Source organism: Cucurbita moschata, unplaced genomic scaffold (genome assembly GCF_002738365.1).
Source record: "Cucurbita moschata cultivar Rifu unplaced genomic scaffold, Cmos_1.0 Cmo_Scf00012, whole genome shotgun sequence".
In the NCBI taxonomy this organism is placed as follows: domain Eukaryota; kingdom Viridiplantae; phylum Streptophyta; class Magnoliopsida; order Cucurbitales; family Cucurbitaceae; genus Cucurbita; species Cucurbita moschata.
Genome location: NW_019268528.1, coordinates 2,148,887 through 2,175,944, shown reverse-complemented (window position 1 = coordinate 2,175,944; position 27,058 = coordinate 2,148,887). Strand labels below are relative to the sequence as shown.

General features: G+C 36.6%; 6 protein-coding genes across 7 annotated transcripts; 5 read left to right on the top strand and 1 right to left on the bottom strand.

The window, feature by feature from the left end:
• The first annotated feature begins 708 nt into the window (after nucleotides 1-708).
• On the top strand, nucleotides 709-4,662 carry LOC111450532 (calmodulin-binding protein 60 C-like). The gene is made up of 9 exons (XM_023090719.1): nucleotides 709-796; nucleotides 1,031-1,110; nucleotides 1,192-1,246; nucleotides 1,865-1,917; nucleotides 2,155-2,648; nucleotides 2,796-2,956; nucleotides 3,090-3,197; nucleotides 3,401-3,554; nucleotides 3,968-4,662. Exons 5-9 carry the CDS (start codon nucleotides 2,207-2,209, stop codon nucleotides 4,264-4,266), a joined length of 1,164 nt encoding a protein of 387 aa, XP_022946487.1. The 5' UTR covers nucleotides 709-796; nucleotides 1,031-1,110; nucleotides 1,192-1,246; nucleotides 1,865-1,917; nucleotides 2,155-2,206; the 3' UTR covers nucleotides 4,267-4,662.
• LOC111450533 (dnaJ homolog subfamily B member 8-like) lies at nucleotides 1,721-8,221 on the top strand. 2 transcript variants are annotated; one of them, XM_023090720.1, is made up of 6 exons: nucleotides 1,721-1,737; nucleotides 5,866-6,123; nucleotides 6,312-6,399; nucleotides 6,526-6,596; nucleotides 7,681-7,737; nucleotides 7,854-8,221. In XM_023090720.1, exons 2-6 carry the CDS (start codon nucleotides 6,013-6,015, stop codon nucleotides 8,013-8,015), a joined length of 489 nt encoding a protein of 162 aa, XP_022946488.1. In that variant the 5' UTR covers nucleotides 1,721-1,737; nucleotides 5,866-6,012; the 3' UTR covers nucleotides 8,016-8,221. The 2 variants fall into 2 exon arrangements, 1 of the variants encoding a protein (XP_022946488.1); XR_002711833.1 differs by lacking the exon at nucleotides 1,721-1,737 and having other exon boundaries at nucleotides 5,749-6,123; nucleotides 6,476-6,596; nucleotides 7,854-7,885.
• Nucleotides 8,222-9,850: 1,629 nt separating this feature from the next.
• On the top strand, nucleotides 9,851-14,889 carry LOC111450507 (importin subunit alpha-2-like). The gene is made up of 11 exons (XM_023090686.1): nucleotides 9,851-10,264; nucleotides 11,005-11,101; nucleotides 11,179-11,270; nucleotides 11,361-11,492; nucleotides 11,759-11,944; nucleotides 12,182-12,345; nucleotides 12,423-12,501; nucleotides 13,530-13,658; nucleotides 13,760-13,887; nucleotides 13,976-14,352; nucleotides 14,467-14,889. Exons 1-10 carry the CDS (start codon nucleotides 10,055-10,057, stop codon nucleotides 14,346-14,348), a joined length of 1,590 nt encoding a protein of 529 aa, XP_022946454.1. The 5' UTR covers nucleotides 9,851-10,054; the 3' UTR covers nucleotides 14,349-14,352; nucleotides 14,467-14,889.
• Nucleotides 14,890-16,025: 1,136 nt separating this feature from the next.
• Nucleotides 16,026-19,889, bottom strand: LOC111450791 (syntaxin-43-like). The gene is made up of 8 exons (XM_023091087.1): nucleotides 19,681-19,889; nucleotides 18,428-18,704; nucleotides 17,476-17,565; nucleotides 17,199-17,282; nucleotides 17,000-17,077; nucleotides 16,850-16,915; nucleotides 16,687-16,767; nucleotides 16,026-16,560 (listed from the first exon to the last, which is right to left on the bottom strand). The coding sequence occupies exons 1-8, from the start codon at nucleotides 19,887-19,889 to the stop codon at nucleotides 16,453-16,455; spliced, it is 993 nt and encodes a 330-aa protein (XP_022946855.1). The 3' UTR covers nucleotides 16,026-16,452.
• A 1,014-nt stretch (nucleotides 19,890-20,903) lies between these two features.
• Nucleotides 20,904-24,702, top strand: LOC111450740 (pre-mRNA-splicing factor 38-like). Its single transcript, XM_023091004.1, has 6 exons — nucleotides 20,904-21,343; nucleotides 21,929-22,050; nucleotides 22,194-22,284; nucleotides 22,545-22,674; nucleotides 22,765-22,835; nucleotides 23,995-24,702. Exons 1-6 carry the CDS (start codon nucleotides 21,054-21,056, stop codon nucleotides 24,488-24,490), a joined length of 1,200 nt encoding a protein of 399 aa, XP_022946772.1. The 5' UTR covers nucleotides 20,904-21,053; the 3' UTR covers nucleotides 24,491-24,702.
• A 1,232-nt stretch (nucleotides 24,703-25,934) lies between these two features.
• LOC111450825 (wall-associated receptor kinase-like 20) lies at nucleotides 25,935-26,702 on the top strand. Its single transcript, XM_023091116.1, has one exon. The coding sequence runs from the start codon at nucleotides 25,935-25,937 to the stop codon at nucleotides 26,556-26,558; it is 624 nt and encodes a 207-aa protein (XP_022946884.1). The 3' UTR covers nucleotides 26,559-26,702.
• Nucleotides 26,703-27,058: the final 356 nt, after the last annotated feature.

Below are 27,058 nucleotides of genomic sequence, written 5' to 3'. Positions count from 1 at the left end.
CAGAGCCGATAATGGCGAAAGAGAGATCTGCATCTTCCTGGAAACTCGAATCCTTGACAAAATTGGTGTCAGATTTATTGCGAAATTACAGATCGCCTAAGTTTCTAAAAGTTCTTCGTACAATCGGCGCATTGACTTCTAACCTGGTGGTCGTCAGTCCACTTAGTGCGGAAAATTCAAGTAATTACTCTTGAACCCACTCATTTCCTCTCAATTTCCCCGAAATAAACCCTAATTCGTTTGATTTCATTATGCTTTCTTTTTCCTCTTTTGACAGTTAAATGTAATTGTTTAATTGGATGTGGGGACAATGAGATTAGTTCTGTCCATTTCATTCACATTTGAATGCTCCTCAACTCCGCGAGAATGTAATTTTTTGTCTCACTTTCAAACATCTTTGTGTTTTTCTGTCGTCGCTTGTCATTTTCATGTGAGTTGCGCCGTTCTCGAGGAAATGGGTGCACCCATTCATGTTCTAAGTATAGTATTTTCAATCTTCTTTGAATTTTCCCAGAACTTAGAAGGTAATTTCAGCTTTTTGAAATCTAGTGGCTGAAATGGTGTGAACTTTCTCTGTTACTTCTATGCTTCTTCTAGTTCAATCGTCCATTTTCATTGATTTCTCTTCAATTTCTCTTCCAAAATCCACTCCCCAATCACTATCAGTTAAGAACACGTATAGGGCAGTGGTTGATATATTTTTTAATTGTTTCTTCTATATGACAAAGGACAGGGCAGTTTATTTAGTTATCTGAAACTCAGAGAATTTCTACCAACTTTCCATGACAAAATCTTGGTAATGTCAGGCTCCTTCAAGAGAATTGTCGTTGCTGATCTCAACCTTTATTTTACAATATAAAATTGACTTCAACCATTTACGCGTTTCTTATGTAGTTTAATGGAAGCTTCCTCTTCCCTTCCGAGTAGAATTGATTCTCAATAGCCATTTCTATATAAATATTGATCGTGAGTGTAATTCGTTAGAGATGTTGTTTATTTTGAGTTAATTTCTTGGTATTTGATGGTACAGAAGAGGCCTTTTCATGACTTCCATGGTGACGGTTTTGGAACTCCGAATAAAGAGCCAAAACGAATCAATATTTTCCAGAAGTGAGTGTATAGTTAGTCCAAGAACATTGGTACATTGATTTTCTGTTTTCTTACATTTGGTTTTCAATTGTGTTTCTGCAGAGCTGTTGGGGAGGCTAGCCTGCTTGCTTTTCTCGAACCTCTGATTCGGAAAGTGGTAAGACGAGTCTCTTATGTTTAGATGAACATATTAATTTGATGTTAGAATTTACTTTGGCTACCTTGTTTCATTATAGCTTTGCTTTTTAGTTTAGCAATTAGAATTGTGGTCGTTGTAGATAAAGGAAATTACCCTGGTGCCTTTGGAAAACACAAGCTTTTTTTTTTTTTTTGGCTACTGATCTTTGTGCTCTTTCTCTAGTCTCTCTGTTTTCCTTTTTTGTATCCTATCAAGAAAGATCCAATGGAGTTTTGAAGAGTTTCAAAAGAAAAACCTCGCTTGAATACTCGAGATAATGTAGGAAGTTACACCAAGTTATGGGTCACCTAGTCTCCAATCACTTTTAAGTTTAAAATTCAAATTGCGGGTAACTAATAAACGCTATATAAAGAAGATAAATATAGGGACACGTGGCTAACATCGACATGCTCTGATGTTCAGATGAGCCGCGGCCATAGGGAGCAAACATTTGATTCCTTCTTCTTCTTGTGTTTTATGATTACTTTTTTTTTTCTTTTCTATTTTTAATTCTTTAGACGAGAAAATATGAAAGAAAAACTTTGATTTCAGACATTTGATATTCTATTTTATGTTTTCTGTATGTTTGGTTATTAGGTAAGAGAAGAGACAGAATGTGCTATTTCCAAGCTTTTCCCCTCGTCTTCAAGGTACGTACGTACTTTTGAACTTTTGTGAACTGTGCTCCTTTTAAAGCTTTTGTCCTGTAAGTTTGACTGCCATCGAGTTTAGGATAGCTGTTTTGATTTTTTGTTCATACGAATGACCTATTAATTGGTAAAATTGGTTCGTTACCGGCATTTTTAAACATATGATAATTCACTCATCATTATGTTTTCCTTTTTCATTGTATTCCATTTGATTTTAGCTTCCTCTTGGTTCTCCAGCAGCTCAGTTAGTGAGGCTGAAACAACAACAGCAGGTTGTAATCTGCAGCTGATGTTCGAAAGCAAACTGCCAGACCGAATATTCACAAATAATCCCCTGAAAGCTGATGATGGCAAACCATTGAAAATTCTACTATATGATGCCAATTCGAAGACTATAGTGCAATCTGGTCCACTATCATCAGCGGAGGTCGATTTTGTTGTCATCAATGGACTATTTTCCAGTTATAGAGAGGATTGGACCGAGGAGGATTTCAATTCTAAAATTTTAAGTGAAAGGGAAGGTAAAAGACCTCTCTTAGCAGGACATCAGAGTATCATCTTGAAAAACGGGGTTGGATTTATCGGTGATCTTAGTATCACTGATAATTCCAGCTGGATACCAAACAAGATGTTCATATTGGGAGCTAAAATTTCACCCAAAAGTTATGGAGGACAAAGAGTTAGGCCAGCCAGAAGCTATCCTTTTTCTGTCAAGGACGGCCGTGGAGAGGGTAAGTTGTGATAACTCAACGTTTAGAACAAACACCCCTCTTTTGCGCCTTGTTGACCTTTGACCTTCATTTTCTGGGTACCAGATTCTGATAAATGATGATCTTGTTTTACAGCTTAAAGCTTTTAATTGATTAGTTACTTTTTAGGGTATATGAAGCATTATCCTCCAAGATTGCAAGATGAAGTGTGGCGTTTGGAGAAAATACGAAAAGATGGTAAATTCCACGAGCAGCTTACTTTGCACGGAATTCACAGTGTCAAAGACTTTCTCCTTTTGAATGAAACGAATCAACTGAAATTACGCCATGTAAGATAATTGCTTTGGTTGTGTTATGTGTAATTCTACATCGTTTATGTTTAGTTGTTGTACCTTTTTCCTTCAACTCTAGGAAAAATAATCTTATAACTCAATACTTTTTTTTTCGCCGATTACATTGCAGATACTTGACCGAATGTCGGATAAGATATGGAGAAAAGTTTTGGATCATGCAAAAACTTGCACTATGGACGAGTGCACGGTTTCTAGATACCCAAATGGATGGCATGGGGTAATTAATCTGTTCAACTCCATCTCAAAAGTTGTCATATCTCTATGTTTAGTAAACTATGATTTTGTTTTCTGTATTGAAGGAGAAAATGAAACAAATGGGGGAAAAAAGGAATCATGATCTTTGTCATCTTAAAGTTATTCTTCCCTCATCTAATAGAAATTTCTGGTCTGAAACTTAGTAGCTGTCATTTTCATTTGCAGTCATGGATTGAAGATCTGAATAAGCCAATATATCTGAACAGATTTGATGAGCAGCGGAACCCGAAACTGCCATTGACCTACCCACAAGCTGGTCCTTCCAATTCTCCCTATCCAGGAATGCAATCTTTGGGGCCTAGCATCGTACATTCACAAGGTATAAAAACTGTTCATGATCGATATAATACAACATATTCGTTGTTCTTTCGGTTTTCGATTTGATGATCATCCTACCCTTCACAAGTAATTTATACAACCAAATTGCATGTTTCTTCAGAAAAGTTACTGCCTCCTATGCTTAAGTAGCTCTTTTTTTCGTGTTGATGCTCAACAGGGTTAAAAGCCTTTAGTTGAAGCAGTTCTATATGCTTCTTTCCTACTATTTTTTTGTCTGTGCTTGAACCATCTGTTAGATCGGTTAGATCGGTTCGGTTCTTTAAGGTTCCCAGTTGGCTTCTTTCGATTCTTTATTGGTTGATCGAACGCGTTAAATCTGAAACGTAAACCATGACTTGAGTTCAAATACCTTCCTTTACATGTCTCTGAGGCAAAGTAATTCTATATTCTTAGCAGAGAACCTGCAAATTGGTGCTTCAAATAATTACGACAGTGAAGAAGATGGAGCACAGTCTTTAATTTTCCAAATCCATAGCAATCTCACAGACCAAGCTTTTCCTCCATCACTGCAGCCTAATTACTCTGTAGATGACTCTACCTTTCTCCCACAGACTCCAGTTTACTTCCCTCTACTGACAAGCGAACACGGAGACAATTTGCTTCCTTCTCCGAGCTATGCAGCGGACGCCGGGGGGTGTAGCATTTTCCCTTATATGGATCACGGCGCAGATATCTTAAATGGAGCAGATTAAGTTTCAAGCTGTTCCATGAGAGTATATTGTGAAGCTATGCCGATCCAGATACCGTCTCACCATGCTTGATTCTAAAAGCGCCGAGCAACTTCCTTTGTAGTCTTAGTGTCAAGTTACTGCACACCCAAAGTGGAAAGCATCAGCTAAATTTGCAGGTCCTAATCTATTTGGTTAAGCCTTTTTTTTTTGGTAGATAGTCCTCTCATGTGTTTTCCTGCAGAGTATTTTTTTCTTTCCCTTGGGGCCAATGTGCAGCAAAGGGTCCTTGTAAAGAGTCTGCTTTCCTCATTTTATCTTTGTTTCATCTCTGCAAGTCGAAATTGATGTAACTTACAATCAATTTGAAAGGAAAATATTTTTCTTTCCAATGAACTTCTCAAAGAATACATGTTCTTATATCAAGCAGCCTTATAGGTCGAGGGCTCGGGTCGCTACGCGGTGACGCGACAACGCTCTTGATTCAACATATTTGCCATTATGGGGTACTAGCGTTTTTTAATACTATCAAGACTACTCAGGTTCATCTCTGTTTACACGTAGAATGAGTAGGGATCAAAGAGAGTTTGTCTCTCTAGCTAAATGGAGATGATGATTATTTACTTATTTCTTTTATTATATTATTTGTTAATGAACACGACTCTCCACAATGGTATGATATTGTCTACTTTGAGCGTAAGCTCTCATGGCTTTGCTTTGAGTTTCCTCGAAAGGCCTCGTATCAATGGGAGAGAGTTCTCATGGCTTTGCTTTCGACTTCCCCAAAACATCTCATACCAATGGAGAGAGTTCTCGTGGCTTTGCTTTGAGCTTCCCCAAAAAGCCTCATACCAATGGAGAGAGTATTCATTGATTATAAACCCGTGATCATTCCCTAAACCCAAAAGGTCTTGTACCAATGAAGAGAGTATTCTTTGATTATAAACCCGTGATCATTTCCTAAATTAGCCACTTTGAGTGTAAGCTCTCGTGTCTTTCCTTTGGGCTTCCCCAAAAAGCCGCATACCAATGGAGCTTTGCTTTGGGCTTCCTCCAAAGACCTCATACAACGAAGAGAGTATTCCTTGATTATAAACCCGTGATCATTTCATGATCATTTCTTAAATTAGCTAACGTGAAATTATTTACTTAATTTTTATTATTATAGTAATTTTTTTAAAAATAATTATTGTTATAGTTGAAAATAAGTTTAAAATATGAAATAATTAAAAATATACATCTAACTGATTCTTACAAATAAATGAAATTTATCATATAAAAATTGAAATATGTGGTGGGGGTAGCACGGCCAACTCCTCTTCTTTGATATTTCCAAAAGAAGGGTATGAGAGTAAATTCACATGTTCTTACTCTCATTCCCAAAGTGAGTGGCATGTGTAGTAAATAGTGTGAACTCAAGTGGCATATTGCTACGGCTAAAAATATCTAGCCTAAAGTATTCGATGGCTCTTGCCGGTGGGGAAAAATAAATAAGTAATAATATTAATAACAATCTCTGGAACTTTCCTTCTTCATATCAAGATATTTTCATCTTTTTCTACCGTCAACTCGCCCTTCGGAATAGACCACACACCAATCGTTGAAGAAACCAACGCAACGGAGCCTCTTCTTCTTCTTCTTTTTTCTCCGTTTTTGAAGTCCACGGCGCTGTTATGGTGATCTGAAAGTTGTTTTTTGCTCCTTTTGTTTGGTGTGGTGGTTGTGTTTCGAGATTCTGCGGCTTCTCTTCTGTCTGATTCCAATTTTTCGATGGATCGGGGAGGAGGATCCGACGGCGGAGCTTGCTACTACACCATCCTTGGGATTCGTAAGGACGCCTCCTTCTCCGATGTTCGTACTGCCTACCGCAAGCTCGCTCTGGTACTGAACTCGGTTTTCGATTTAATTGTTTTGAAATTCGATTTTTCTAGGTTATTCTTTCTGTCTCAGATTTTTAGTCGGAATGAAATTTGGAGGAGTTTTGTTTTGTTCTGTTCTGTTTCTTCCGATTTGAGAGCGAATTTGTGAAATCCGAACTGTTTCTGTTCTCGTTTCTTTTGCGGTATAAGAAATGGCATCCGGACCGGTGTACGCGGAATCCTGCGGTGGCCGGAGAAGCCAAGCGGCAGTTTCAATTAGTACAAGAAGCGTATTCAGGTGAGATCATCGATTCTCCGCCCCTAATCCCCGTCAATTTTGTAAACGCCGTTGAATTCCCCGTCAATGTTCATAGGTTAGGACACTAACGCGCGTTGATTGCTCCATCTGCCTCCTCTCTCACAGTTCTCTCCGATCAGGCGAAGAGGTCCGTCTACGACGCCGGTCTATACGATCCAACGGAAGAAGACGATGAGGTTCGTATAGATTTTTTTTTTTTTTATTAATTACTATTCATTATTATTCCAATTAGATATTTTTGGCATGGCATGATTATTTTCCCGGAAAAGACGACGTCGTTTTCATCATGCTCTATTTATACAACTTCGTTATTAGTTTTTTATCCACCTTTTTCTTTTCGCTGTTGTGATTATTCATGATTTCTCATTGCGTACAAAAGCTGTCATCCAATGGCGTCTCTCTAGAACTTCCCTTTTTGAGATTAAAAAAAAAAAAAAAAAGATTCCATCTATGTTAAAAATTAATTCATTGTCATGTAGAAAATAAGGTTTCTTATGAAACAAATATTTAAAAAGCTAGATTATAGAAATTTTGTTCTTTGGTTAGATGAAATTTGTTAATATTTTTGTTAAAAAAAAGTATTATTGGGTTTTAANAAATGTCATTAATATCCATAAAACTTCAAAAAAAAAAAAAAAAAAAAAAAAAAAAAAAAACTATTTATCCATAGACATATATTGTTCATAGGCATGTTCATTTAATATGATAACTTGTCTCTGAACGGGCGGTGGAGTATGGAAAGATTTTTCACTCTAAAGATTATATTGCCGTTCTCGATCCCGCCCAAATCTTCATCAAGATCAATGAGACAGAAATTAAAATAGGATGCTAGAATAGGGATATGGAAGGGAAAGATTTCTCTCTGTCAATACCTAGACAGACATCTTTCTTTTATGAAATTGAATTTCGTTTGAATGCTGGATGTGAAAAATATATCGGATTAGTCAATTAGAATTGAAATAAAATGATTTGTGCTTGTTCTTGTTTGATATATATATATTAATACTCTTTTAATCCTCTTCTTTAGTTAAAAAATTATTTTAATTTATATATATATATATAATAAAATATTTGGAGCCTAAATAGTTTAAAATTCGAATAATTGTGGTCTGAAATATTTCCTACTTCAATGTGGATTTAAATTTTTTATGGACCAAATAATACTGAATTTTTAGCAATTATTTAAAAAAAAAAAAACTATTTTTTGTTCTTTTTCTTTTTTGAGGAAAAATAATGGTTTCATTGCCGCTTGCGGTGCAGGAATTTTGCGACTTTATGCAAGAAATGATGACAATGATGAACAACGCCAAACCGGAGGTAATAACATCCTGACCGTCCAATTTCGAAGCCAATTAATTTCAGCCATGGATTGTTCGTCGTCCACAAATATCTGAAATGCCTTTTTGGTTTTTTGGTTTTTTTTTTTTTAATAGGGTGACAGCTTCGAGGATCTACAGAGGATGTTTATGGAAATGGTCGGTTCAGATGGTATGGGAGGGTTCCAAGTGAACGACAATCCAACGGCCTCAAAGAGGCCACGTCCTACTAACGGTTCCAGATCTAGTGCGCCCAAACGGAACTCTTCCCGCTGCTAAAATTTTACAGTGACGAAAATCTCCCTGGCTGATGTGGGTATATTGATTTGGGTTTGGGGGATTTGAAAGGTGTTTTAACTTTTCCTTTAATGTAATTTAGTGCAAGTTGGAGGGGCTTTTAAGTCTTTTCACTGCTAGGAAGTCTTTGGCTATTTTTTTTCTTCTTTTATTAATAAATAAACTATTAGATCATCTCGCTTCTCTGATTGGCTTCCTCCATTTTCTACTTGGCAATGAAAATCGGCTTTCTTTTACAAGTTTTAATAGCATTTTTTTAAAGCCCACATTAATAAAAGTACATTTTTAAAATGAAAAGTCCAAAATAGGCATTATGAGATAAGGTTAAGATTATAATTAATATTTTAAAAGTATAAATATCCTTGTTTAAACATTTTTTATTTTGAAGTAGAAATTTTAAAAGTATAAATATCATTGTTTAAACATTTTTTATTTTAAAGTAAAATTTTTGAGTGGTTTCCTTCTAAAATTTTTATGTTTATATGATTTATAAACTTTTTGCAATTATAATTTTAATTTCTAAAATTTTTGCAATACACAAATTTAAATTGATTAAAAAAAAAAAGAAAAGATAAACACTAATTTAGAAGTTTACATATATTTTAAAAAGTTTATGAACCGGTAGCATTTATGTCCTAAAAACTTAGCTTCGGGTATTGGAGACACTGTCTTCAAAGATTCAAACTTGTACCGAGTGTTGAATGATGAAAGTCTCATCCTTTAATACTCAAGGGATCCTTCGGAATTATTAATATTCTAATCAAAAACTTTTTTTTGATTTAATCCTTTTCCTCTCAATGAAAGATTATTCTCGTGATTTGTATCCAAAAATAAGTTCGAAATTGAAAAAATTGGATCATGAAATTAAGATCCATACTTCCAATTGAAGGAACAAGGGATCCAGCTAATTTATGAAATGAGCATGAGTTTATAATCAGATAATACTCTCTTCATTGGTATGAGGCCTATTCGTAAAACCCAAAGCAAAGTCATGAAAGCTTATGTTCAAAATGAACAATATCATACCATTGTGGAGAGTCGTGTTTGTCTAACACCGAGGAGTCGGAGGTGTGTGAGAGCAGTGAAGAAGCTTGATTGGTTTATCATATTAGGCTTTTCGTACCGAACACCTCCTCTTAGGCAGCCGACGACCTCCTCTAATCTTTTGATAGAAAATTCATGACGTTGAAGACAAAACCTAAATAACTCAAACCTGTAAAGAGAAGAAAGGATGACCAAAACCCGTTAATTAAAAGGGTGAAATAAAAATTAGGGAATGATGAAACATACAAGATCTTCTAGCTTACACGGTTGGATGATGAAAGTCCCACATCGGCTAATTTAGGGAATAATCATGGGTTTATAATCAAATAATATTCTCTCCACTGGTACGAAGCCTTTTGGGAAAACTCAAAGCAAAACCACGAGAGATTATGCTCAAAGTGGCAATATCATACTATTGTGGAGAGTCGTGTTTGTCTAACACCGAAGAGTCGAAAGCGTGTGAGAATGGTGAGGAATCCTAATTAGTGTATTAGACTAGGCTTTTCGAATGGAACACTGCCCCTTTCAAGTACTAGAATCCGCTCGGCATGTTACAAATTAAAAGAGACCTTGTGTCGGCATGTTACAAATTTGAAGACTTTTCTAATAATTCATTTTAAATTCAATTTTAAAAAATTAATTAATCTGAAAATTTAATCTATAAAATTGTATTTTAAAGTTAATAATTAGTGTCAATTCCGTAATAATTTCCCAATCGAAGTCGATTTACGAACCAGAGCACGCTCTTGAGCACGTCAATATAAATTCATGGGTAGGGTTCCCTAACGTTCACTACACTCTCTCTCCTTCTCTCTCTCTTCCACTGTGAAACTCAAAACTCGAAAAAAAAAAAAAAAAATCATACCAAATTCTTCCTCTCTTCTTCTCCGGCGAATCAAATCCCTCATTCCTTATTGGAACATCGTAGATTTCATCTACTAATCGGGGTTTGAGTTCGTCTCTCCGGTATTCAAACGATGTCGCTGAGGCCGAACGAGAGGGCTGAGGTTCGGCGGAACCGGTACAAGGTTGCGGTGGATGCCGATGAAGGTCGGAGAAGAAGGGAGGACAATATGGTTGAGATTCGGAAGAATCGCAGAGAGGAGAGCCTGCAGAAGAAGAGGCGCGAGGGTCTTCAAGCCCAGCAACTGCAAACTTCCACTCACTCATCGTTAGTGGAAAAGAAGGTCAATTTTAAACGAGTTTAGTTTGTAATTGTGTTGTTCATTTCTGGATTTCCTTTTTTTTTTCCCTTGCTTTTGGGGGAGAAATGCGATGTCTTGATTTTGCTGTTGAAGTTTGATTTTGGTGGCTGTTTAGGGTTTGCCGTTGTGAGCTCGGCGATCAGGTTCTATTGAGTTTTTTTTTTTCTTTTTTTAGCTAAATGAATTTTTTCTGTAAGGGATTTTGATTCTGCTGAATTCATTTTTGTGGAATTTGTGTTAGATCAGGTTGGTTGAGTCTTCATTTCGACTTTTGGGGATGTGGGATTATGTCGTGTCTATTAAAGCTGTTGGTTGCCACTTAACTGTTGGGGAAATTGCTCATTTCAATTCGACGCTGAGTTCTTAGGCCTGATTGACTTCGTTTTTAAATAGCATTTGATTCGATCTTTATTTTACCGACATTGATTTTGCATTCTGAAAGTCACCTCCTTGGAGTATTTGAAACCGACTTAACTTCTGTTGCTGAATGTAGTTGAAGTGAATTATTCTTACCCAAACCATGCGATAGTTTTTGTTTTTGTTATAATTCAAAGTCAACTTCGGTCAAGCTTGACAATTTTTTGTCCTGAGAAGATTCCCTTTGTTTTTCTTTTTCTCGTCAGTGGACTGATTAGGCAGAATCAGTTCGAATTTAAACTTTGAGCGAGTACTTTCATTACTGGAAATTCACGTTTGTTAATGTGGAAATGTTTTAACTGCAGTTGGAGCATCTTCCATCCATGGTTGCGGGTGTTTGGTCTGATGATGGTAGTCTGCAACTCGAATCGACTACTCAGTTTAGGAAACTGCTATCCATTGGTCGGTAATGTTTTAATATTGAACATCGTCGTGTTTGTATTTGGATTGTTCGTAACCTTAAAACATTTCTTCTTCAGAGCGTAGTCCCCCTATTGAAGAAGTTATACAGGCAGGAGTTGTTCCTCGCTTTGTTGAATTTCTAATGAGAGAGGATTTTCCACAGCTTCAGGTTTGATACAGAGATTATATTATATACTATTGCAGTATTTGAAAGACGTGACAAAGTGATAAATGCTTGTTACATTAATATTTTATGTAGTTTGAAGCTGCTTGGGCTCTTACAAATATTGCTTCGGGAACATCAGAAAACACTAAGGTGGTCATTGATCATGGTGCTGTGCCAATATTTGTGAAACTTCTTGGTTCTCCAAGTGATGATGTCCGTGAGCAGGTAAGCTGTTTGAGTTTCTTTAAATGGGTATGCCTATGGGACCTTTTCCCCACTTCTGAAATTATTATATACTTCCCCTCCTTTATTGTAGATCTATATGTCTCCTCCTCTTCCATCAGAACAAGTTGCATCAGTTTTATTTAATTCTCATGAAATGGAGAGGAAATACATTCATACTTCCTGTGCTAAGTTGATTTGTTAGTGTTGTTGGATAAGCAAACATTTGTTACGTGGAATGTTTAATTAATTTCTCCTTCCATCTGTAGGCTGTTTGGGCTTTAGGAAATGTTGCTGGGGATTCTTCAAGATGTCGTGACCTGGTTCTTGGTAATGGAGCGTTGCCTCCTTTATTAGCACAGTTGAACGAGCAAGCTAAGCTTTCTATGCTGAGGAATGCTACCTGGACGCTATCCAATTTTTGCAGGGGCAAACCACAGCCTGCTTTTGATCTGGTGGATAATTTTTCGAAGATTTTGAGATTTGAAAGAGATAATGTGCTAGTAATTAGGTTTTGGATAAATCTAGTACCCCCCATTTTGTCCTCTTGTTTATGCATGTAGGAAGCTTTTCAAAACTTGGTGGATATCCACCGACTGTTTCACTAGGAAGAAGGAATTTATTAATTTTGTCTTGTCCATCTAGTTTGTGGGTTTATGATTCGTAATAGTTTCATGCCATTTTTCTGACAGGTCAAACCAGCACTTCCAGCTCTTGCACGTCTAATGCATTCGAATGATGAAGAAGTTTTGACTGATACCTGCTGGGCACTCTCATACCTTTCTGATGGTACGAATGACAAAATCCAAGCTGTTATTGAGGCAGGTGTTTGCCCTCGTCTCGTCGAGCTATTAATGTGAGTGTACAATCATTGAGGGGTGTTATATTTTTCTTCTTTTAGACTTCTGAATCAGATGATTCATTATTTTCCAGGCATCCTGCTCCTTCAGTGCTCATTCCTGCACTTCGAACTGTTGGTAACATTGTTACTGGCGATGATTTGCAAACTCAGGTATGAGCTGCTTGGTTTTTTTGGTCACATTAATTGGTAGATGCTGTACGGACTTGACCTTAGTTGACAATTTTGGTAGTAAGTTATAAGTTCCTTTCTTTTATTGCCTTCGAGGCCATTTTCATAATTACATTTTGGACATATATTCTCCCTATGGAGAAATCAAATGAGATTACTTGTACCCTCTTTGAACTTAGTTTTGTAAGAACTTGCACATTCTTTTGTGGAAACTGTTTGGAAGTTGCTTTTGGATGTTCTAGCTTTTCCAGTAACTTGAGCATAAAATATGGTTTTTGTTATCTAATTTTGGGGGATTCCTCCAGTTTGCTAGCAGTTGATAGTTGACACCCCTCAGTTTAGGGTCGGACCCTTTCGATGAATTTGGATTGCTTCCCACTGCCTTAGCCTTGTTCCATAGCCTTGTATTTCATCTCTTGTTGCAATTTCTCTCTTCATTCCCTCTCTAACATTCTTTACTTCCAGCAATTTTCTCCTAGATTTAAGATCTATTTCTGTGATCAAACTGCTCTAAACCAATTTGATAGTATCCAGAGAATTGAAATATAAGTCATATTAAGAACTTGTAGTTTTAGAACAAGAAAATACGGTATTGAAAAGAACCCCTTGCTGATGTACTCCTCAGATAATGGCTATGTCAACTTATTGAAAATAACCACCTGCTGACGTACTCCTTAGCTTAGCACCTGTAGTATGTTAAGAATATTTCTAACATTTACCTTAACATAACATTTACCTAAATATTACAGTTTCATGCTCTTCTTTTTCTCTTTCAGTTGGTTTGTTCTGTCGTATGAACTATTTATGGTGATGAAAAATGAAGCTGAAATTATAACTTGAAATAGTTCAGTTACATTATAGAGGTAAAGCTAGGGAGTTCGGTAGACTCTAGAAACTAAATGAGAGAAACGTTCCGATAGATTCCCTATAATTCACTTTAATTTGTGTATTCTTCAGCTAAAGCCTGCTTTTTGTAGACCAAATTGATAAAGATATTTTTTTCTCCATAGGTTATTATCCAACACAATGCCCTACCTTGCTTGCTAAATTTATTGACTAATAATCATAAGAAGAGCATCAAGAAAGAGGCTTGCTGGACTATATCTAATATAACAGCCGGGAACAAGGCACAGATTCAGGTAAAATCACATACGTATTCATCTTATCATCCCCGGGAAAATATCTTTGATCGTGTAACGGATTGGTTTCAGCTATGTGATCTTTCTTTGTATTCCTCCAGGCCGTTATAGATGCCAATATAGTTGCTCCCCTAGTTCATCTGCTCCAAAATGCGGAATTTGATATTAAGAAAGAGGCTGCGTGGGCAATCTCGAATGCCACATCTGGAGGTTCTCATGACCAGATCAAGTATGGCGTTTATTGCCCCCTAGTTGCCATATATACATAATTTATGTTTAGGTTCTAATTTCACATGATTGTTCTTCCTGGTGGGCAGGTACCTAGTAAATCAAGGGTGTATCAAACCCGTGTGCGATCTTCTTATTTGCCCCGATCCTAGGATTGTCACGGTTTGTTTGGAAGGTCTTGAAAATATCTTGAAGGTAGGAGAAGCTGAAAAGAACACAAGTGATACAGGAGGTGTTAATATTTATGCTCAACTGATTGATGATGCTGAGGGGCTAGAGAAAATTGAGAATCTACAGAGTCATGACAATACTGAAATTTATGAGAAGGCAGTGAAGATCCTTGAAACCTACTGGTTGGAAGAGGAAGATGAGACTATGCCACCAGGTACTGCTTCCCAAGCTGGATTCAATTTTGGTGGCGATCGGCCTGTCGTACCATCTGGGGGATTCAACTTCGGCTAAGAATGTACGTTTTCTTTCCTTCTGCTGCAATACTTACAAGATTCGAGCCAATTGGGTTTCATTTCATTTCATTGTTCTAAATTTGAGGAAAAATCACCATGCTGTCTTACTTGTGCAGGCTTTCCCGTGGGTTATTTCGACAACATCTCCAGTCGGTCAGGTCAGGCGTGTTATGTCGTTGTTTCGCCATGCTTATTCCAGTCCCAGTTGTTATTTAGAGGTGTTGCTGGACTGGCTCAGATGCTTTCATGAGTCGGGAATTGACAGATCTGAGAAATCGAAGCGAATTTCGTTTGGCAAACTGTGATTTTTTATTGTTTTTTTCTTAGTTGTCTACTTGTTATAAACATGAAAACTAAGCATTGTTTTCTTTTTCTTTTACACTATTACGCTCTTATTATTTTTTGTTCATAGTTTTTCCAGAGAGTAGATTCCATTTTGGCGAGCTGGTATCTTCTATGTTGTTTATGTTAAACAACACATGCAAGAAAGTTTTGGTACTATCATTTGATTCCCTATTTGGTACAACTATCTTTCTTCTCTACATGCGACTTGAAAAACCTCCCTATTTCATACTAAACCAAATTCTTTTGCTTTTTTTGCTTTGAACATCATTGGTGCATTGATCAATACAATATGAAAAAAGATATAAATGTCGCACTATTCATGGGATCTATTTAGGTTTGTAACCCTGTTTGTTTTCTAGTAAGGTTGTAATGTTGTAATTTGTATAACCTTGTTCGTGAAATCTCTAAATTTCGTTTGTATTAAATTTTAGGATACGGTATGTTTGTTTTTGGTCTATGAAGTGTTGTTTTTCCGTTGTTTTTCGTATTATTTGGAGTTTTATGTCGTAAAGGTTTAGAAAATGCTCGCTTTTCTAAATAGAGGGTACATAATTGTCCGATTTTAAAACCTCGAATTGGTGTAGATGCCAAACTTAAGGGACGAGAAATGCATTTTACCCTATTTTAACAATGAAATTATCAACCAAGAGTTTCTTGAGGGTACAATCACTATGTGGCTAAGTTATGGGAAGAGGTTGAAGAATCTTAGGGACGAGAAAGTTTGGTGTAGATGTCAAACTTTAGGGGCGAGAAATGCATTTTACCCTAATTTAACAATGATATTATCAATCAAAAGTTAGTTGAGCTCACGATCATTATGTAACTAAGTTATGAGAAGAGGTTGAAGAATCTTAGGGATTGGTGTAGATGTCGAACTTTAGGGACGATAAATACATTTTACCCTAATATAACGACAAAAACTTTGTTGAGCTTACAATCATTATGTGACTAAGTTATGAGAAGAGGTTGAAGAATCTTAGGGACAAGAAAGTTTGGTGTAGATGTCAAACTTTAGGGACGAGAAATGCATTTTACCCTAATTTAACGAGAAATCATCAACCAAAAGTTTGTTGAGCTTACAATCGTTATGTGGCTAAGTTATGGAAAGAGGTTGAAGAATCTTAGGGACGAGAAAGTTTGGTATAAATGTCAAACTTTAGGGACGAGAAATGCATTTTACCCTAATTTAACGAGAAATTATGAACGAAAACTTTGTTGAGGTTACCATCACTATGTGGCTATGTTCTGGGAAGAGGTTGAAGAATCTAAAAGGCAAAAGAAATCTTCAAAAAAATACCAATCAAAGCGAAGGATATGTAGTACACAGATCGGATAGAAGGCTTTATGTGTCAATTTTATTGCACTGAAATAATAAAAGTACAAAAAGTACAAACATCAGTCAATACATGAAAGTGAACAGAATGATTCTCCAAGTAAGTGGGACAGCCAAGAATCAACTTCTATAAAAACTCATGAAAATCAAAAGAATTATCAGCAGAGGTACGATGGATGTGGCAAGTTCCCAATGCCCAATCAATTTCTATACAAACTATTCCGTCCATAACTCTGTAATTCAAGAGAAGCTAAGTCCCTCCTCCCCATTCCCCGGCACACACCAAACAGGGGAATGAGTCCTATGTGCTCAAGAATTTCTCTGATTGGCCTGGAAACGCCACTACCATTTTTTGTGTAAAGGTCTCTTAGGAACAATGTTGGTAACTATGCATTTATCTGGAATTGTATATTATACTTGATAATCAAAATAGGATGGATTTAAGGATTAAGAGAACCAACATGACGAAGCACATGATAATGAGCACGGACGCGCACATTACCATCCCCCCTTGTTTCTGTGTTCTCTCCGCCTGCAGAATACGACGATGATGTAAATATACAAATATGAAGGAATGAGCATGAGAGGAAATCAGGCACGAGGGATAATGTTTTGAGAATTATTTAAAATCAAAAGAAATTAGTGAATGGGGATCGACCTTCTGCAGTTGCTTAAGGCCCTCCTTGACCGTCGTCGCAACATTTTGGATATTGTAATCTATTCTATCGATAATGGTACCCTGTTGGGAAGAAAGCGTATATATTTTCAGTGAGTATGTAATAAATGAACTTACAGGTCGTAGGATGGGCACCTTCTCTAACCTGGTCTATGACTAGTACTGATAGATCCTTCATGATCTGAGCGAGCTCGTTCACGGATTCTACTACCTGGATTGAAGTGAGCTGGTTGAATAAAGAATAAAGATGTACACAGGAATGGAGATTGTAGGGAGAGTGATTTTTTCTACTCACTTGTTGGATCTCTCTCTCTCTTTCTGCAGTGAATGCTTCAGTCTTTCGCACCTTAGCCATCTGATGCTCGTTAAATACCTATACAAAATTCATACAAAAGATTGTAAGGCCTAACAGACCCAACCCATGTACATTCCCTTACGCAGTAGCAACCACATCGAACTTGTAAGAATAAAATGATGGAGAAGATTAAGGGTACCATGTCTTCTAAATCATCGTCCTCCTCCATTCTCGACCTGTTTCCATTTAGATTCATCTCTATGTCAATCCCATCTTGACCTTCCTAATTCATAGAAAAAAAGAAAAAAAATGAAAGTGATTCAGATTTTTGGAAACTGAGGCAAGCTTGTCTCGTAAACAAAGATATGAATGAAGAAATGATCAATGCTACTCAATTACATAATTCAATCAAACCAAAGTAATTATGATGATGGAAATGTGGAATTGAAATGCTAAATGAAATATTCTTCCCAGACCTCTTTTTGCTGCCGTAGGCGCTTTAAATAAGTTGATTGTTTCTTGCGAAGCTCCATGGAGAGGTTCTGAAGGTCAGTGGCAAGAGATCGCTGCATCATAAGAACATATAACATAAAGTTTAGGACAGAACCCCAATACTTGAGAGAAATTAAAAGAAATTTAATTTGCTCTCATTAAATCAACAATTCTGGCATGCAAGTTTAAAATGAGGGAGGAAATGAGATGGTAAAAATAGTATTTAGAGAAAATAGACATCAAAACATATGGATTTCTTAATGAAACCAACAAATTCACCTTCCCTACCTGCCCATTATCCCACGTTGAACCCTAAAGATCAGCTAGAATATAAGGCTTGCAATAGACTATTACACTAAGCTGTGAAGAGGAGAAAACTCATCTATGATTCCAGCCATGAAAAATAGTAAAATGAAGGATCAAATACATTTCAGAAGCTAGATTAGATGCTGAAAAATAAGTACGAAACTAAAAATGATGGAGTTGGACCTAAAGAAGCCATTCGGGTTTGTTATTGAATTTCCTAATAATGAAGATGCAAGCTGAGCAAAAACGAGGGTCTTCATGCCTCGAAGTTACTTATCGAATGATATGGAAGGCTCAAAGGCATTGTTATTGGGATGTGACTAAAGGGAAGTCATAAAAGATATAAGGGACGCCTGGAAAACTGACAATGGGAAAAACAGCAATGCAAATGAGGCAGAACAGAGGAGTGTCGAGTGATGAGAAGAATCGAAGGCAATGTGTCTCTCTGTACTACTGCAACTTCGCCAAGCCCAGAACTTTTTCTCCCGAACTTTAAGCGATATTATACGAAGTTTTGCATGACTGAAAGCTCAGAGAGCAAGAAATACAGAGAGAGCAGCTCTTTATAAGAGAAGTAGCTTAATAAACCAATACATGTTCCACACAACCATTTGCATCTTCAAGTTATACCTGAACATTTTTTCTGATATTGGAATCTTCCGAAGGTCCAGCTACGGAAAATCTCTTGAGCCCCTTCTCCGATTTCTTGATTAAGTTAGTTATGTCTTGCGTGAGAGATTCAATTAACCGTTGATCTTCTTTATCATCTCCAAATGAAGGCATTAAAGCTTTTGCATGAGCTTTAGCTAACTCCATCATCTTTACTCGTGCTCGCTGCACATTTGCAGCTATTTCTTCGGATACATCCACCCAAGCCGGAGGTAGACCCACAGTAAGAGCACCCTTACTGTAGACATAAACAAAGAAATAACTCATAACCAATAATATTATGATATGGGAAAAGGAAAAAATGTTGAAGTACAAGTATGCTTTCCAAACTTTGATGTTTGTAGTTCTATTTTCTCTGTTGACATCGTTAACTAATTAATATTTTGACATGCTTATTGTATAGATTTTGACTTATTTGACATGAAAAAATAGATAAAAGAAAGAGGCGGTCGGTAGGACTGCTAAAATGGAATGCTACACCAGCAACTTGGCTAAGACAGATAGAGAGGAGCAAAGTAACTCGACCATATCAAATTCATTTCATAGATTATACATTGTACCGTCTTTTCTTTTGTCCAACTATGCATTTTTTTTCGTTTATTTGTCTATCTACTCATGCCAAAACAACCAACATTTGTTCAATAAGTATGATATATCATCAGTTAGCTAATAATGTTAATGGAACTACATAGAACAACAATTTAAATGGGTCAAGATGTAATTGAAACTTGTCTAAACAAACAGAAGTAGAGACGAAATTTGAAAACGAACCAAATAAGAATGAAAAAAACCAGACATTCTGCAAATCATTATGAATTCCATCTAATGCTTAGAAAGGTTTTCAAAGTTTCCTTGGTATTTCCGCCATTATTGCACAAATGCCTCCTCCGCCTCTGTAATGGCGATCTCACACTTTCTCATCTTAAATACTTTGAACTAATCTATTTTTTTAATCTTTCTACTCCAAATATTAATCACCTTAGAAATAAAATTTCTCATCTCCTTCGTTCATGAACGCGGTAACTGTCACTAAATCTCAATTTCGACAAGATCGTACCAAGCGATCTCTTACAACAAAAATCCACGATAAACCGTTTTCCACTATCCAACAATGAATTCTCAATGCTAAGCCAAAAAAGAGATTTGGATCAAATCCACATAAACCGCAAATTAGCAGCATACAGTCACACACAAGTATATAGACAGAGATAGACCTTGAATTACCCGGATCCTCAGTACTTAAGGGAGCGTACGACCGATTCGGATGCAACAACGACGAGCTAACCAATTCAATCACCGGTCCACCAGTGCCAGAGCTAGTCGATGGAGATGCAGAAGCAGGCGAAGAGCCGGTAGGAACCCTCACACTCCTCAACGCGTCCCTGTATTTCCTAAAAATCAAAGTCCGATTCCTCGACGCCATGGAGAGAGGGAGAAAGAGCGCGAATTCTCGTTGCAAAGAATTCCAAAACTCTTCAAACTCGGTAGGAGTCCAGGGATCTGTAAGAAATTGTTCAAGTACAAAATCTCATAGCCGGGAAAATAAACTCGAACGAAGGAGAATTTCCGGTCAGGTAATCAGAGATCAAGGCAAGGGGAAGGAAATGCGGCGGCCGGAGGGAAGTCACGTGGTCGACGATCAGAGACTTACCGACAAAGTTACGTTATAGAATTGAAGAAAATCGGAAACCGATGGCTCCCGCGAAGGCTATAGAACTCCATCGGCGTCAGCTTTGTCAGCGTGTTTTCGGCCTTACTGAAATGGGCCTAATAATTTAGATTTTTGGTCCTGGGCTGCATAATTAAATTTCCTTTTGGGCCTGGGCTGCGTAATTAAATATCCTTTTGGGCCTGGGCTGCGTAATTAAATATCTTTTTGGGCCTGGGCTGCGTAATTAAATATCTTTTTGGGCCTGGGCTACATAATTAAATATCTTTTTGGGCCTGGGCTGCATAATTAAATTTCTGAATTTTGGGAGTATTTCGTAAATGACAAAATATATATTTTAATTTCTATATAAACATTTATCTTTTTTTAATTATTTAATTTAATTTCTATGGTAAAAAAATATTCAATATTTCGTGCTTAAAATTTTTAATTTAGTATAATTATAAAAAATAAAAAAACTTCCAAATTAATATAATTTTTAAAAAATGCTTTTTATTTATTAAAAAATAATAATAAAAATAAAAGATAAAAGACTTTAAATATTGTTGATCTAAAAATTAAGAAAAATAAAAACTTAATTTCGTATTTATTTAGAGTTTTTTAATTTCCAATTTTGATGAAAAACATACCATTTAATTTTATATTTAATATATAATTTTTTTTAATAGATTAGATATATTAGAGATTAGTTATATATTTTTAATATTCAATAATTAATTAGTTTATTTAATATAAAATTATGAAATTTAATTGACATTTTAACATTTGTTCTTCCAATTATCCATTTTTTCCGCTCGTAATTCGGATGACATATTTCGCCATCCTCTCCCGTCCGGCGGCAGAATTAGGGTTTCGATTATTCTCCTCTGTCGATTAACGTGCACTGATACCGGTACGGATTTTGCTGTTCTGGTTGTAATGGCAAATCGTACGGACCCAGCTGCGAAAAGCATAAGGGGGACGAATCCGCAGAACCTGGTGGAGAAGATTCTTCGCTCCAAGATCTATCAGAACAATTACTGGAAGGAGCAATGTTTTGGTTTGACGGCGGAGACATTGGTCGACAAAGCCATGGAGCTCGACCATCTCGGTGGTACATATGGTGGCAACCGCAAGCCCACGCCGTTCATGTGTCTCGTCATGAAGATGCTCCAGATTCAGCCGGAGAAGGAAATCGTTATCGAGTTCATTAAGAACGAAGACTACAAGTAACTGTCATTGTCATTATAGTTTTCAATGAATATAACTTTGCATTTTTGTTACCTAGAAGCGTTTAGGAGTAGGGTTAATTAGAGGGAATGTTTCAATTGTTTGTTTTATGGAGTTTAAAGAAACCATTATTTTGGGAACTTACTGTGAAAATTAAATACTAGTAGGTCTGAGTTTTTGGAGTTGATCAGTGAATTGGAAATTAAGATTAGGATTGTGAATAAGTTTAGAACTTCTGCATGAACCCTATATTTGTTTATTGTGATTTGATAAGCATTGGAAATTCAGATTAGGCTTGTGGTTGAGCTAATTGAAGTACATTGGAAATGCTTTCTGTACCTCATGGTGTCCTGTAGTTCTTAAAGCTGTTGCTCACTCGCCTTAGTTTGCAATGATTGATTTTATACTGTATAGTCTTGAAAATGCGTTGTCTGCTTGGATTTAAAATTTTCTTCTGTCAATTAATAACTATGTTGTGTTAGTGTAAACTTTCTCTTGTAATTTCCTGTGGATGTTATGTTTTTTTTTTTCTAGTCTCTTTCAAGCATTATTTTGAATTTTTTTTTTTTTTTTTTGGGACATAGATATGTTCGGGTTCTTGGTGCCTTTTACTTGCGACTCACTGGGACTGATGTTGATGTGTATCGTTACCTGGAGCCTCTGTACAACGATTATCGGAAATTGAGGAGAAAATTAGCTGATGGATGTAAGATTCTGGGGCCTCTTTTTGAATTTTATCTAATTAGTTATTGTGAAAACGACTTGATTTTACTTTCTTGTCACGTTAATGTATTTCTAATTATGATCTCCTCTGTAAAAAAAGTCATGAACTTGTCTTATTTTTATCAGGTTTTTCTTTAACGCACGTGGATGAAGTCATTGATGAACTTCTTACAAAAGATTATTCATGTGACATTGCTCTGCCACGTGTCAAAAAGAGGTATCGTACTGATTACTCATGTGACTATTTCCGAGTCAGTTTATTTTTCAAGTGGAAGTTGATAATGTCTTACTAAAATCAGGGCCTCAATAGAAATATGCATTATTCATTCTTTGACAAACAGAAGTACATGGGTCACAAATTCTAAATGTTGCTGTTCTGTTTCTCTCTCTCTCTCTCTTATGTGTCTCTAGTGTTCAGTTTTGAATGCGATGCTTCTTCTTGAAGTAACCTAAGTAAGATACACTTTGTAATGGCAGATGGACCCTTGAATCTACTGGTTCACTGCCTGCAAGGAAAAGTGCTTTAGAAGATGACTTTGAGGAGGAGGAAGAAAAAGAGGATGTTGAGCCAATCAATGATTCTTTGGAAGATGATATTCATGAAAAGGTACAAACGCATTCTCTGTTTATATTTGTAAAAACATCTAATTTTCATTTTCTCGTCCTTACTAACCCTTTTGAGATCTTGCATCTGCAGAATTATTATCGAGGGAGAAGTCCTGTGCGGGAGAGAGACAGAGACAGAAGGCGTGATAGTCACAGACACAGGTCCGATCCCCCGTCTGTTTTTTGGTTTCTTCTCCTTCCCTGTTCTCTCATTTTTTATGTTTGCAACTGTGATGCTCTTTCTGAATTTGTGAATATTTCCTCCTGTGGAGGGTTCCATTGATTGATATCTCCAGTCTATTAGCTGCCTTCATTTCGTGAATCACATAAATTTTTCGTTGAATGGGAAGTATAAGGTCCAAGGCCAAATTCAAAAATTTTGAGCTCAATTTGTCTTTTGCTCGAGTCTTTTGTTGCCAATGCTATTCTCTTAGTAGAGTTGGTGCTGGCGAAAGTTGAAAAATTAGATCAAACAAAAATTAGGAGATGAATAGGAGAATGGATGTTGTGGCTCAGCATGGGAGTTATCTACCTGTGTCTGGAAATCCATGCTATTGCCTATCTTAGGACTGGATTGGGTTTATTAGTTGCTTCTAAGCTCGTGCCCTTTCGACCACCGCACGTAGATAAAGCTGATTGCTAAGTTGGTTTTGGTTTTGGTTTTTGACCATGCGATTTCTTTGAGTGCTAATTTAACTAAAACGGATCCTTACTTGATCTGGTTCTTTTTAAAATTACGGAGCTGGAAGCAGTCTGAATCTGTAATTCTTGGATTGTTATCCATACTGCATTAACATTCATATGTTTTCTGTCACAACCATGGCATTTCAAGCCGTTGGTTGCTCGCTGCTTCCTACAGTGAATTCGCAAGGTCCTGCCAGGTTTCTCTGTACTGACAGTGTGCAGCTGAGAAGTATGATGGATCGTACATATATTTTTCCTAGTGATTTTTTTTCTCAACTTTATTTTTGTATTGCCTTCAATGATATCTTGGTGACCATACAGGCTACAGCTGAGAACTACTCATATGCTTTTCCTTTTTCATTTTCATCTATTATTTTGATTATTTTTCGGGCAACATCGAGTTTGTATTTGGTGTTCTACCCGAATGTTAAACCTTTCTGTATCTTATGCTTTTCCTGTGAAATTACCTGTTCATGCATCCAGGATAGGATATTTTATTCTCCATATTTTGATCCTAAAATCCATGTTCATAATGCATTGCTTACTTGCATTTATGAGCTGTCTTACTACATCGTTCCATTGAGTGGGAAGAATTTGATCTTTTGATACACCACATTGTTCCTTTGTTTTATCACAGGGACCGAGATTATGAAAGAGACCGGGATAATGATAGAGACTATGATAGAGATCGGGGTCGTGGAAGGGAAAGAGATAGAGATCGAGAAAGGGATCGAGATCGGGATCGGGATAGGGACAGGGATAGAGACAGAGATAGGGATAGGGATCGCTATCACCTTAGGGATGAGAAGGAATATGGCAGAGATCGAGATAGGGAAAGAGAAGGCAGGGAGAGGGAGAGGGAGAGGGAGAGGCGAGACAGAGATCGTGGTCGGAGAAGGAGCCATTCAAGGAGCCGAAGTAGGAGTAAAGATCGAGAGGATGGGGAGTACCGGAAGAGACACACCCGTAGCAGCATTAGTCCTAGAAGAAGGAACGGGGCAGAGGATAGAGAGGAGCCGAAGAGGAAGAAGGAAAAGAAAGAGAAGAAGGGAGACGGGGCAGGCGAGGAAGACCCCGAAATCGCAGAATGGAACAGAATTCGTGCTTCTCTTGGAATGGCACCTCTGAAGTAGATGTTTGTTGTTCTTCTTCTTCAGTTTGAATGAAGTGCGAGTGAATCATGTTGCATAACTGAAGGTTAGAGGTTGTTGTTATCCATATGAGGAGAGGCTTAAGGTTCTCTGTTTTGTGTATAATATTTGTTTAGTGCTATTACTGTGTTTGTCGAATGATAATATAAATTACATTTGGAAATAGAATAATGTTGGAAGGGTTTGGGTATTTATTTGTTTAATCGAGTGTAAGTGGTTGTGTTAGCCAGTGAGTCGTCCACCACCAAAGTTGGTATTGTTAATTACAAAGAATCCATATGTGCTAAGGTAATGAAAGCATTATGTTATAATTGGGTTCTTTAATCACCGAGGAGAGACAGAGTCCATCCACTTTGGAATTGGAAACACTCAGATCTCATAAAGCAACTTTGTTCCATTAAGATGTCTAAAAAAAGAAAGTGGGATAGGCTTCATACTTCTTTTGACAGCTGTGTGGCCTCCAATAACTTTCCTTCTATGACAAAGACCATGAATGAGTCTCACAATCAATACTCTCTCCATTCGTACCAGCTTAGGTGCAAAATGGACAATATCATATCATTCATTTGGGGAAGCTCAAAGCATAGGAGCAATATCATACCATTCATTTGGGGAAGCTCAAAGCATAGGAGCTTACATTCAAAGTGGACAATATCATAGAGCTTTTGTTCAAAGTGGACAATATCATACCATTCATTGTGAATAGTCGTGTTCGTCTAACAACCACCACCTGATGTTAAGAACAAAAGATCTAGTAAAAGGAGATCTAGTAAAAGGTTCAAATCCCGATATCATCAACCTCCTATATAAGGACAATTGTTTGATAAGCCAAATCCATAATATTCTTATTTAATGGTATATTCTTATTCTTATTTAATCTACCCTTACCCATTGATGAGAGTTAATGACTAAATTAAATAAAAAAAAGTCTCTTAAATCCCGATATCATAATAATATTCTTATTCAATCAATTGTTACAAAAAAAAAAGCCTCTCAAATCCGCCTATCATAATAACATTCTTATTTAACGGTATATTTTTATTTAATCAACCGTTACAAATTGGTTACAAATTGATGAGAGTTAATGACTAAATTAAATAAAAAAAAGTCTATCAAATCCCAATATCATCAACCTCCTAAATGTTCGGATCATTAAATAAGATTAATATTAAAATGGTTACAAAATTAATAACCAAATCAATAATATTCTTATTTAATCGACTAACATTTGTTTTGAACTCCGTGCACTAACATTTGTTTTGAAGGCGTGTTCTAATTACAATTTTATATCATAAAAGAGAACCCACTAATTCCCGTACAATCCTAGTTATTCTCGAATCTTTCTATTATTACTGCATACCCAACTTTTGGGTTTCTATAAATATGGTAATTCTGCATTGGAATCTCTCCACTCCTTCCGAACATCATGAACACTCTGTTTTTTATATTACCTCTCTTTTTCCAAGCATCTAAAGCAGCCATAGCTTCTCCTGCTTGTCCCAAATGTGGAGATCTTGAAGTGCCTTTTCCCCTTAGCACAAATGCCAACTGTGGAGACTCTAGGTACAGAGTCTATTGCCATCACGGTGTTCTTCAGTTCAAGTCAAGTGGAGGGTTTTACTATAACATCCATTCCATTGATCCCAATGCCTCTAAGCTTATTATAAGCCCACCCCAGATAAAGAAAGGGAGTTGTTCATCTTCTGATCTCTATTTAGGAGGCTTGAGGTTGGATGAAAGCTTGCCTTTTAACATTTCTACGCACAATACTGTGATGCTGCTGAATTGCTCGGATAATCTTGTGTTCTCGCCGTTGAATTGTTCGGTGAATAGCCCCTGTAGGCAGTTTGAGGAGAAAACAGAGGAAGGAAATGGGTGTAGGAATACACTTTGTTGTAGTTATTTGAAGGATTCTGCCATGACTGCTCATATGATAAGAGTTAGAGTGGGAGGGTGTACTGCTTACACTTCTGTGGTTAATTTTAAGGCTGGTGATTCAATTGAGACGTGGAATTATGGAGTTGAATTGCAATGGATATCCCCAAATTAGGATGAGAATGTGATATGAAGCTGCTGTGTTCTTTGTTTTGTTTTTTTGGTGTATGTTTTTGATTCGATGTGTTGATGAAAGGTTTTGGTTGTTTTTGCTTTTGATCCACACTTCATAGTGTGGTTTTCATTCCCTATTTGGTTTTGATGCCAATGCAAATGCATTTACCCTATTAATCCGTTTCTTTTTTCCTCCCTTTTCCTTCCTTATTATGCGTATGAACCTCGTGAAGAGAAAATATTTATTGTTTCTTTGAACTTTCTCTTTCAGACTTTTTCTCTCAATGTGGAGAGGTTTCAGCACATTTACGATGGATGGTTTGTTATATTTAGTTATGGAATATGTCTTCCAAATTATATCTTAATATTCTTTATTTATGATTTGATTTATAGTATATTTTATTTTATTCTTAATATTAAATTAGTTTATATTTTTCTTATTTATGATTTGATTTATAGTATATTTTATTTTATTCTTAATATTAAATTAGTTTATATTTT

Bases quoted from the DNA above. Each gene is read 5' to 3' on its own strand.
- LOC111450532 (XM_023090719.1), top strand. From the start codon at position 2,207: ATGTTCGAAAGCAAACTGCCAGACCGAATATTCACAAATAATCCCCTG. The intron at 2,957-3,089 runs GTAAGATAATTG...ATTACATTGCAG, and splicing joins ATCAACTGAAATTACGCCAT to ATACTTGACCGAATGTCGGA. The intron at 3,198-3,400 runs GTAATTAATCTG...TTTCATTTGCAG, and splicing joins ACCCAAATGGATGGCATGGG to TCATGGATTGAAGATCTGAA.
- LOC111450533 (XM_023090720.1), top strand. From the start codon at position 6,013: ATGGATCGGGGAGGAGGATCCGACGGCGGAGCTTGCTACTACACCATC. The intron at 6,400-6,525 runs GTGAGATCATCG...CCTCTCTCACAG, and splicing joins AGTACAAGAAGCGTATTCAG to TTCTCTCCGATCAGGCGAAG. The intron at 6,597-7,680 runs GTTCGTATAGAT...CTTGCGGTGCAG, and splicing joins CAACGGAAGAAGACGATGAG to GAATTTTGCGACTTTATGCA.
- LOC111450507 (XM_023090686.1), top strand. From the start codon at position 10,055: ATGTCGCTGAGGCCGAACGAGAGGGCTGAGGTTCGGCGGAACCGGTAC. The intron at 12,346-12,422 runs GTGAGTGTACAA...ATTATTTTCCAG, and splicing joins CGTCTCGTCGAGCTATTAAT to GCATCCTGCTCCTTCAGTGC. The intron at 13,659-13,759 runs GTAAAATCACAT...GTATTCCTCCAG, and splicing joins GGAACAAGGCACAGATTCAG to GCCGTTATAGATGCCAATAT.
- LOC111450791 (XM_023091087.1), bottom strand. From the start codon at position 19,889: ATGGCGTCGAGGAATCGGACTTTGATTTTTAGGAAATACAGGGACGCG. The intron at 17,566-18,427 runs GTATAACTTGAA...CTTATGATGCAG, and splicing joins ATATCAGAAAAAATGTTCAG to CGATCTCTTGCCACTGACCT. The intron at 16,561-16,686 runs GTCGATCCCCAT...CGTATTCTGCAG, and splicing joins GCCTTAAGCAACTGCAGAAG to GCGGAGAGAACACAGAAACA.
- LOC111450740 (XM_023091004.1), top strand. From the start codon at position 21,054: ATGGCAAATCGTACGGACCCAGCTGCGAAAAGCATAAGGGGGACGAAT. The intron at 22,051-22,193 runs GTAAGATTCTGG...TATTTTTATCAG, and splicing joins GAGAAAATTAGCTGATGGAT to GTTTTTCTTTAACGCACGTG. The intron at 22,285-22,544 runs GTATCGTACTGA...TTGTAATGGCAG, and splicing joins CTGCCACGTGTCAAAAAGAG to ATGGACCCTTGAATCTACTG.
- LOC111450825 (XM_023091116.1), top strand. From the start codon at position 25,935: ATGAACACTCTGTTTTTTATATTACCTCTCTTTTTCCAAGCATCTAAA.